This window comes from Phalacrocorax carbo, chromosome 28, assembly GCF_963921805.1.
Source record: "Phalacrocorax carbo chromosome 28, bPhaCar2.1, whole genome shotgun sequence".
Lineage (NCBI taxonomy): Eukaryota > Metazoa > Chordata > Aves > Suliformes > Phalacrocoracidae > Phalacrocorax > Phalacrocorax carbo.
In genome coordinates, this window is record NC_087540.1 from 1,878,189 (window position 1) to 1,889,482 (window position 11,294).

At 43.9% G+C, this 11,294-nt stretch overlaps 1 protein-coding gene across 1 annotated transcript; it reads left to right on the forward strand.

Moving 5' to 3' along the window:
* The first annotated feature begins 10,129 nt into the window (after nucleotides 1-10,129).
* LOC135317974 (scale keratin-like) lies at nucleotides 10,130-10,672 on the forward strand. Its single transcript, XM_064474714.1, has one exon. The coding sequence runs from the start codon at nucleotides 10,130-10,132 to the stop codon at nucleotides 10,670-10,672; it is 543 nt and encodes a 180-aa protein (XP_064330784.1).
* The last annotated feature ends 622 nt before the right edge of the window (nucleotides 10,673-11,294 follow it).

The following is an 11,294-nucleotide window of genomic DNA, read 5'->3' on the forward strand; positions in this document are numbered from 1 at the left end:
ACAGCAAATCAACATGGTATCGAATTCTACTTCCCTTTACCTACATGGAGCTCCACCTCCTATTTTGATTCCCACTGAGTTTGATTTCACTATAACTGGTTTGTAAAGCAGAATGGAAGAAAAGGAAAACCAAAAAGCTGCTAATATGATTCAACAAGACTTTTAATATGACATGAAATAAGTGCTAAAGAATACAACAGTGCTGTTCATTAATGGTCTATTCTGTAGTTCAAATGCAGCCAGACCATCCGTGTCGATGATAAAAGGCACTGCACATTACAAGGTAAAGCTGAAATCTTTGCAGAAAAGCCCCACTTGCAAATTCCAAAGCATTTCCACTCCACCAGAAAGGACATAGTACAAGACTAATAAGATTTTAAGGAAAAAAAACATCGCTTGAAACTGCTATCGATAGAAAATGAGGCATAACATGGAAGAAAGAGGTGTGGGCCCAGTTTTCAGTGGTACTGAGCAAGGGAGGCTCCCATGGCTGATGCAATGGGCTTTCGCCATCTCTGAAAGCCAGCCCCAGCTGTGGATTTGGATCTTGTGTTTTCATCTCCTAAGTTGTTGTGTGGGTATTCGGGCTGCCTTAGAATAAGCCAGTTTCCAAGGCAGGAGCCACAGCTGCTGCTCTAGGACCTCCTGCTGTAACTGCCCCCAATCCCTGAGGAGCCTCCATACCCAAAGGAACCCCCAGACCCAAAGGAGCCTCTCATCCCTGACATGCCTCCAGAGCCAAAGGAACCCCCCATCCCATAGGAATTCCCAGAGCTGTATGAGGTCAAGGCACAATATGGCCAGGGAAACGATGTTCCCACATAGGTTTCCTGAGAGCAACTGCTGAGAATTGGGCCCGGAAAGGTGAGGATGACCGGCGGGGCGTACACCACGGCTGTCGAGTCCCCACACGATGCCACGCAGGGCTCAAGGCTTCTGCTGTAGGCACATGGTTGTGAGCATGTCACCTCACAGGGGGGCAAGCAGCAGGAGCTGATGTTGTACATCGTTCTTGGGGATTGGAGGTCAAGCTGGGAAAGATAACATGCAGTCAGGAAGCCATCACAGTCAGGTGCCAACAGGTTCCCAGTATGAGCCAGGTGCACTTTGTCCTTCTCCTCCAGCTGCTCCTCAGCTCCATGTTCAACCCTCCCTCACAGTCTCCATTTTCCCTGCTATTTCCTTCCTGACTGACCCTTTTTAAGGCTTCTCAGTTCTCCTTCCTTTGTGTACCATCCACATCTCTCATCCTTCTGAATCTCTCAAAAAATATTGCTCTTTTCTCTGGGACTGAATTACCTGATCTTTATACAATTACTTGTTCAGAACAGTCCCATTCATTCTGTTTTCCAAGTAAACCTACAGGAAGGTTTGCCTGGAAGTTCAGAAAGTCTCCAGAGGAAAGTAACGGAATCTTCCTTGCTCTGTTCTTCTCTTTCTCCCAGCCTTTCTAAGAATTCTTGATAAATCTCCTCTTTATCTCAGCCTTTCTGAAATTGCTAACATTTTGCAAGATTAAAAAGAAGTTTTAAGTATTCTATAACTACAAGGGAATGCAATGAAGTTAGACTTACCCTGTTGTCTTGGAGGAATAAGTCAGTGGAGCTGGAAGAATAGAAGACTTCTTAGCTCTCTACCCTTTTATACACTGTCTTAGACAATAGGAAGGCTATGAGGTCATCCATCATTCACTATATTCTTGTCACTTACCAAGAAAAAGATACTCTTCTAAGCCTTTTAATTGTTTTCATTTCAATTCATAATTAGTGATCCATTTACAGCCCTACTTTGAGTGCAACCAATACCCATCAGTTTCCTTTTGTCTCAATCATAATGGAAAAAATCCTGTTGAGATAATTCTGGTTCCAACTGAAACAGGAGCTGATCTCTCTGTTTATTTCTTTTTAATAGTTTAAAGGAAGCTGGCTTACTGATGTGTCAGACCCACAATTTATTTGTAAGCCTTAGATTTCGGTATAATGCCTCCCAAATGAAATCATCCAACCCCACCTTGGATGGGGGGTCAGCATTATTCACAACCCTGCCTGTACCTATTGACCGAATGGATGACATGGCACCAGCATAACCCTCCGAGTCATTTTACCCAAGTACATATCAAAATTCACTTTGGGATGTTGTGCTTAGGGCCTTGCGATGAGGATGCCACTGGGGACACTGCAAGGACACACCCAAAAATCACCAGGTCTTTTTGCTTCTCAGACTCAGAAGTGAGGCTGAACTTCAAAATTATCTCGTGTTGCTCAGCATCAAGGTCAGGTCACTCTTGAAAGCAGACTTGCGGGGCTGATCTTTCGCGGGGGCCCTTCTTGGTAAATCATTAGCAAAAAATAGTAAGCAGGGGTCAGTCAGTTTCCCTTGTGAATCCAGCGTAGTCAGCAGAACCATATTGCATAGGAATTTGGCTCTACAGTTTCAACACAATAAAATGCCCAAATTTATTATATGAGAGTCGTATTGTGTGGATGATTTACTAATTAGAAACTATGAAAATAATTACAGGGAATAGAGCAGTCATCCAGGAAAGAAAACCCATAGTTTGGTAAGTGCTAGATATTTTATGAGATCCTTCGCATCCCTATGGTTGCCTGCAAGAAGGTATAAAAGCAGGAACATCTCAGGAGTCTGCTAAAAACTTTTCCTGACCTACCTGTCTTGGTGCTCTAGGTGAGTTTGATTTAAGCTAATAATTTTATACCTGTCCTGTCTCTGTGGTGATATTTCTAAATGAGGCCTCTTTCCTGTGTCTGTATTTTGCGATTTTAGCAATGAGTTATGATGTAGCAGTGAAATCTTACTTTTCATAGGAGACTCACTGCAGTAACTTGCAGAGAGTGCTAAGAATTTTACGTTTAGAGAGAAGATAGATTTTTAAGAGTGACTTTATATTTTTCTTATGTCTTTCAAAACTTGAGGTGCAAATATAAAGGTAAACCCTACTGAATAAACAAAGTCCTAGGCATCCTCCACAGGGGCAAGAAAGGAGGGAGAAAAGGGATCTCAGGAAGAAGCACTTGAGGGAGGAATAGGGAGCATGAACAAGGATCTAATCTGCCTACATAACCCCATGGCTGTCATGTGTGTGATGGGCACCCATCAGCACCTGACTGATCTTTTTCTTGACTACACATTGTTTTCCCCAGCTTCATCTCAAACCCTGAGAACAATGTACAACATCAGCTCCTGCTGCTTGCCCCACTGTGAGGTGACATGCTCACAACCATGTGCCTACAGCAGAAGCCTTGAGCCCTGCGTGGCATCGTGTGGGGACTCGACAGCTGTGGTGTACGCCCCGCCGGTCATCCTCACCTGTCCGGGCCCAATTCTCAGCAGCTGCCCTCAGGAAAGCTATGTGGGAACATCGTTTCCCCAGACCTATGGTGCCTTGACCTCATACAGCTCTGGGAATTCCTATGGGATGGGGGGTTCCTTTGGCTCTGGAGGCATGTCAGGGATGAGAGGCTCCTTTGGGTCTGGGGGTTCCTTTGGGTATGGAGGCTCCTCAGGGATTGGGGGCAGTTACAGCAGGAGGTCCTAGAGCAGCAGCTGTGGCTCATTCTAAAGCAGCCTGAATACCGGCAGACCACGGAACAACTTAGGAGATGAAAACACAAGATCCAAATCCACAGCTGGGGCTGGCTTTCAGAGATGGCGAAAGCCCATTGCATCAGCCATGGGAGCCTCCCTTGCTCAGTACCACTGAAAACTGGGCCCACACCTCTTTCTTGCATTTTTACACTTTGTTATTAATGAGAGCTTCTGTTAATCATCTCACAGTGCTAGATCTCTATTTTCATTGTGCCAAAGGAAGGAAAAAAAGAATAACCTGCAAGGCCTGACACAGATATTGCCAATAAAACTGTGACAGGAGAAGAACAACCGGTGGAAAATGGACTCTTTGTAGGCAGTGAATGCTGTGCCCTTCCTGGCAACTGAGGAAGTGTCTGCTTTGTGTTGTGTGGCATCTCATTCTGCAGTGTATCCTGTTTCCCATTTGTATTAAAATCCTCCTGCATCATCAAATTTTGTTCAGCTTTTCTTTCTCCGCAAGACCGTTTTGTTCCTATACTTTCCACTAATTCATTAGGCTCCCTAGAGCTGGTTACAGAGCCTGTGAGTAACAATTATGTGTTTTTATGGTAATATGATAGTAATTGCTTAAGTAATAAAGGTGTTGTGAAAGGGTGGCTGAATGAAGCTTTCAAAATTTAAGCACACAAAACAGTTCAGCGTTGCTTCTCCATAGGGCACAGAGGTTTCTGAAGCTGATGATTTGATACTTTGTGCTGGTGTGTGAACAGATAGCAAACAGAAGTCTCTTGCCACAGAAAACCCTCACATAAATAATTTTTCATCAGTGTATCTGTTTCATTTCATGTCAAACGAGGGATGAGATTTAAAATGACAGATGTACAGGACCTTTTCAGAAGAGGTCAGGCTGTTTAATATTCTCTCTCCTTGGCTGATGGGGAAAAGTGTAGGGGAAAAAAAGTGTAAGGGCTGAGACATGGAGACCGAAGATTGGAAATTCATAAGCTCTTCTATTTTAAACTCTGTGGTATAGCCCAGCTCTTCTCCCCTGAAGGAGTCTGTTCATCCATTCTGTCACCATATTTCATTTAGAATCAGTTTATAGGCATTATCGTAGCTCCCTGGAGACCTCTGATGTTTAGGCAACTTAAATACATCATCAAGAGTGCCTAAAGAATGCAAACCAATATAAAAATACATTTCTCTGGGGACTGTGAATGGTAACAAAAGAAAATCAGCTACATAAGCCTTACCTGATCTCTGAGATTTGTCACCTTGAATGTATTAAGTACCGGAAGACACTTAGGAATTGCTTTTGACTGTGGCCCCATCCAAGGGATGATTGATATGACAGCACAATGTGCGTTCATATCACAGGGGTGTGCAAGAGACACTTTCAAAAGTGATGAGTGACACGAGACCAGAAATAACACCTTGCGTTGCTGTTTTCCATACCTATTGCTGGGAGTAGAAACACAAAGAGACCGACGGGTGAGTCTCCAAGAGAAGCCTATTGAATACTAATTATGTGTTAAAAGCTGGCTCTACTCTATTTATGTTACTTGGAAAACACATGAGGGAGATCAAGAACAAAAGAAAGATTTTTTAAAAATTTTCTTTTATACTTCATGTTGAACTACAGAATCATTCACGTTCGGAAAGTCAAGAAGGATGAACTGAAACACAGGGACTGTTAGCAGAGCCAGAACACAGGCTTTCCCTGTCATAGATTCTTGGTCTGATGTTGAATAGCTAACTTTTATCTCTTTGCTAATACTAAGGTGAAAATGGCAACAAGACAAATTTTAATTGATAGCTTTTCTGGAGATAGAAAACAAATATAATTTAGAGGATCCTCACACAATTAAGCAATTGCTTAAGTTTCCCATGTTTAAAGAGGTTAAAGAATTTTAATCTGTGATTTATTTAATGATTGCAGACAAGAAACTCATCAGCTCCAAGCAAAACATTAATAAGACTGAAGAAACAGCCTCAATCTGAAAACAATTAGATAATTTGTTTGCAATCGTTATGTAGCTCTGCAGCTAGGAGTAAGGTAATCACACCTCATCAGGAAACACAATTCCAGTTCAGCGGCATGAATGCTGATATGTGTCACGGGGTACAGCATTTCCCACTGCTCCGAAGTCCTGCTGTCAGCTAAAGGGGCCCGATGGTCTCTTAAAGACTTAAAATATTTTCAGCTGTCAGCTGGTTTCATGGCAATGTGTATCATAATCAAAGTGGTTTGTAGGTGAAAAGGTGAAAAGGAAAACATGAGGCAAGCATACTGATGCAACATAGCTTTAATGACAGGGAAGGAGGGGATACATTTGGTGAAGACAGTCACACAGAGCACAAAGGGCGTTTCCCAGGGCTTTGGGAAGTGATGGAGCTCCACGCGTGCCAGTGGAGTCGATCGCTTGGACATCACCGGCTTGCAGCTTCCCCTGAGAGGTCAGCACAGCCCAGGGCTGCTGGAGTGTGAGACGTTGCCCCTTCAGAAATAACCAGAGCTACAGCTTCCGCTGCCGTACCTCCTGTAACCAGAGGAGCCCCCACCAAAGGACCTGCCTCCCCCGAAGGAGCCCCCACCATAGGAGCTGCCTCCTCCGCAGGAGCCCCCCAAGCCTCCCCCGTAGGAGCTGGAGCCTCTGTAGGAGCTCCCATATGACCTGCTTCCTCTGTATGAGCCCCCAGAGCCAAATGAACTACTCCCTCCGTACATGCCCCCCATTCCTGAGGAGCTGCCGCCTCCGTACATGCCCCCCATTCCTGAGGAGCTGCCGCCTCCGAACATGCCCCCACCATATGAACCCCCAGAACCAAATGAACCCCCAGAACCAAATGAACCCCCAGAACCAAATGAACCCCCTGATTCAGTAGAGCCCATTCCTCCTGAAAACCCCCCAATGGGCGTTGGGAGCACGGTGCCCACGTAGCTCTCCTGAGGGCAGGAGCTGAGGATGGGCCCTGGGAAGGTGATGACCACGGGTGGGGGGTACACCACAGCACTGGAGTCTCCGCAGGAGGTGACGCAGGGCTCATTCCAGGCATTCACCCATGGCTGGGGGCACATCACCTCGCAGGGTGAGGAACATCTAGTGCTCAGGAGCTGTCCCGATGACATCTTTTGTGATGTAGATAAACCTGAAGCAGGACATAAAGCATAAGTACAATGTCTAAATGCCATAGGAAAAAAAACCCCCCTTGTTCTGATGTCTTTCAGAAGCATGAAAATCATGTGGAAGAAAAATGTTTAGAAAGATTCAGGTTTACCCCCTTACACGTTTTCCTGAACATGCATGCACTAACACCTGGTACTTCCCAAAGTGCTTTCAGCCGCTCTAGAAATACTGGTGATCATGGAGAGCAAAGCCAAACTCGATGTGTCTTTGGAAGCAGCTCATCAAGATTTTGTTGGATTCTAATCCACAACTCTGGAGCTAACTGACAATATTGAACTGATCCAAGTGTCTTGAAAATCCAGTCTTACAATTCATCATCTGTGTCTACAAAGGCACACATATAAATGCTATAAAATTTAGTGTGACAAAAGACAAACGGCATCGCTCAGCATCGTGCCTTCTGCAGAAGAAGTTCTCAGTTAAATACTTAAAATATTTTCCTAACAGTTCATATAGAGAGAACGAAGGAGATCCAACTCACCCGGTCTGGAGAAGTGTAGATGAAGAGCTGCCGTCGATGAAAATGAAGCGTTCAGAGTGCTCTTATATACCTCTTCAGACCACCAGTGGGAGGCGAGCCATGGTTTGTGCAAGAGCTTCCTACGCGTTGCCAAACTATGTTTTGCTGTATGGATTATTTCTTTAATTGTTCTAATTGTTCTCTTAAGTGATGTGATCATGACATTATTCTTAATTCCAAGTCATCTTACAAGCACCCTTTTTAAAAAGAGATGTCTTTTTAAAATTGTGTTTTAAACACAATTATACACCTTGTGTTTTATTTTCTACTCCAACCCTGACAAAGTCACCTAGCAGCTTATATTGACCCTGGCCCTCACCCGACTTGCAGCTGGAATGAGTCTAGATGCATGTGAGGTTTATATCGAGCTGATAAACAGGTTTCATATGCAATATTCCATTTTTCTTCTTCAAAATCTAGGTTGCAAGTAGTTGGGAGGTTAATAGAATTGCTACTGATTGCCAGTGGTGATAAAATGTGACGTACAGCAGCAGTGCCTGGGGTTCTTCATGTAAATTGATATTTCTCAACCCAAATGTAGGAAACCGGGAAGATTCACATTAACTGAGGGTTAATGAAGAATTGCTGACTAGCAAAACTGTCAGATCAAGGGCTGCCCACTGATGCCTGACAGGACTCGTTCGCATTCTGATGCAAGATCTTAACCATATAAGCTTCCTGTGCTCTGTTTTCTAATCGGGCTTGAAAACACCAGAAATTTAGTGGTATAAATTACATAAAAATTAATCATAAACACTATAATGATATAAACATTATACTTAGGATGATAAGCGGAACATGCTGAAAACCCAACCGATTAGATTCAGGTAGGCTGCAGTTGCTGTCCTCCAACAGCTATGACTGAGAGCCAAAAGTCTAGAATTACTTTAGTTTACTTTGATTTAGAAACAAAACATTTAAGTTGGGTGTTTGATATCGCTGGCACTAATTCACCTGATGTTTGTCTGTTATAACCACACAAAAATACTGATCATATCTAATGTTCTCACTATGTTTCTGGTTTCTGATAAAGGAAATTTTGGTTAAGATATCTCTTCTTATTTATGCACGTGTATCTCTGTCTCATAATATATGAGGCTTATAAGGAATATTCCAGGAATGCTGCTGTGGATTTCTTGAAAAAAACAGTCCTTGTCATTATTAAGATGCTTTTATTTCATTTGAGATTAAGTCACCTTTATACACTGTACATGCATCCATTCCATAGCCAAAAAGACTTTTCAGGGCATGGTTTAGGAGACATGGTGGTGTTGGGTTGATGGTTGGGTTTGATAATCCTAAAGGTCTTTTCCAACCTTAATGATTCTGTGACTCTATGATTCTTTATGTCAAGTGATGCCTTCTGGACAGTGTGTCTTGTAGAATATTGCAGCTCTCCTGAAAGGTGACAAAAGGAGAAGGATGATAACAAAATTACTCCATGTTCTCACATGGCGCTTCTTTCTACCTACTTGGATGACAGTGGGCATTTAATTAAGCACTTCTGAAAGCAGTTACTTGGGTAGGTGTTAAACATGCCTAAAAAATGACCCCTCCCATCCGAGGAGCTATACAGATTAAATCTGCAATTTTCCCAACTCTGCGCAACTCTAAGTTTAAATGGAATCTTCTGCAGAATAGAAAATATTTCTCCTGACAGAGCCCAACTGATGCTTTTGTGTTGCTTAAGGGAGAGACTGATGTCCTGCTAAGCAAAGGGAGCTCAATCCATGACCATTGCAATTCAAAGGAGGTTAGGAGGTGGCAATAGTCATAAAATGGATATAAAAACTATCTAAGGATTAAACTAAGACAAAGGGTGTGTTGTGCATATTATATGCTGTGGAGCTGATTTACTAACCATTATCAGTTATCAAAACAATTATTACAATTAGGAGTAGCTTATACAGCAAAATGTTTTGCTGGCTAACTATTATGCCCCATGTACGAAAGTGCGTTGCATATCCTGGCAGCAGTCCGAAGGGGTATATAAAAGCACAGCATTTCCTCCAAGTTTACCAACAACTCCTCTTCAGTCTGGTTTTCTCTGTGAGCCCGGTAAGTCCTCTTTCTTTAAGTTCCTTCATATGAACCAGGAGGTTGCTATTAGTGTTTGACTTGGGAATGAATCCTGCACTCTGCAATGACCAGCAATATCAGTTTTGGTTTATTTCTTAAGCAGGTAAGCTTTTTGTAGCCGTTCAGCAGCAACCGCTGGTAGATGCAGGTCTTATAAATGTGAGGCTGTGTTCTTCCAAACCACAAAGGGAAAGTGTCAATTAAAGCCTGTTAATTTGATAAGGAGGTTGCAACTTAACAACGTACAGCTTGGTATTTTGTTATAATACATGTATACACACACACATATATATATGGGAAGAATCAGTGTTGTTTCCTGTTTATAACTACAGGGTCTGTCAAACCTGTTTCCAAAAGAACCTGATAGATGAGATGAATAAATTAGTGATTTGTCCTTAAGAGAACTAGAGGTTAGCAGTGGAAGACAATAAGATAATACTCGCAGGATGAAGACAAGTAAAAGGTGCTTTAGAGATGTATATTCCTTACTGACAGCTACACTGTACTGCGAGAGAAGTGGTATTTGTGTCTGTATTATTTAGCTTTAACAATGCTGAAGAACAATATTTCATCCTGGAGTAAAGCTTGATATCTCCACAAGACTAGATCTCATATAAGAAAATCCCTTCTATCAGGAAACATACAGATTGTGCCATCACGGCAGTTGTTTAAAGGCACAGAATTGCATATAGTTTGCTTTCACTCCCTAACGTGTGCTGCAGGTTTATCTACATCACAAAGGATGTCATCGGGACAGCTCCTGAGCACTAGATGTTCCTCACCCTGCGAGGTGATGTGCCCCCAGCCATGGGTGAATGCCTGGAATGAGCCCTGCGTCACCTCCTGCGGAGACTCCAGTGCTGTGGTGTACCCCCCACCCGTGGTCATCACCTTCCCAGGGCCCATCCTCAGCTCCTGCCCTCAGGAGAGCTACGTGGGCACCGTGCTCCCAACGCCCATTGGGGGGTTTTCAGGAGGAATGGGCTCTACTGAATCAGGGGGTTCATTTGGTTCTGGGGGTTCATATGGTGGGGGCATGTTCGGAGGCGGCAGCTCCTCAGGAATGGGGGGCATGTACGGAGGCGGCAGCTCCTCAGGAATGGGGGGCATGTACGGAGGGAGTAGTTCATTTGGCTCTGGGGGCTCATACAGAGGAAGCAGGTCATATGGGAGCTCCTACAGAGGCTCCAGCTCCTACGGGGGAGGCTTGGGGGGCTCCTGCGGAGGAGGCAGCTCCTATGGTGGGGGCTCCTTCGGGGGAGGCAGGTCCTTTGGTGGGGGCTCCTCTGGTTACAGGAGGTACGGCAGCGGAAGCTGTAGCTCTGGTTATTTCTGAAGGGGCAACGTCTCACACTCCAGCAGCCCTGGGCTGTGCTGACCTCTCAGGGGAAGCTGCAAGCCGGTGATGTCCAAGCGATCATCTCCACTGGCACGCGTGGAGCTCCATCACTTCCCAAAGCCCTGGGAAACGCCCTTTGTGCTCTGTGTGACTGTCTTCACCAAATGTATCCCCTCCTTCCCTGTCATTAAAGCTATGTTGCATTCAAACTCAATTCTCTGTTTTTTTTTCCCCTTGTAACTCGTGTTTTCAAGTAATTAAGCAATGTCCCTGAGGAATCTGGTAGTGTCCTGAAGGAGAATCAGGCCCTTTTATTACATTATCCCATTGTGTTTGATGGGGGGAATGTAAATTTTGCACCACCTCCTTTAGTATTTGCTAGTAGTGTCACCTGGCATAGACTCAAATGGGTAGATCAGCTGATGCCTTCCTCGAAGTATGACCTACCAGCAGACATGCTCCTCTTGAAAACAGATACATACAGTAACAGTTTTAATTAATGGCAATGTAATAATTCTTTCATGTGAAGGTCTCTGGTTTTTAGATTTTTCTTAAAGAAACACTGAATATTTGGATTTGTGTGCACACATACCCTTCAGCTCTCTCTTGACTTGGTGCT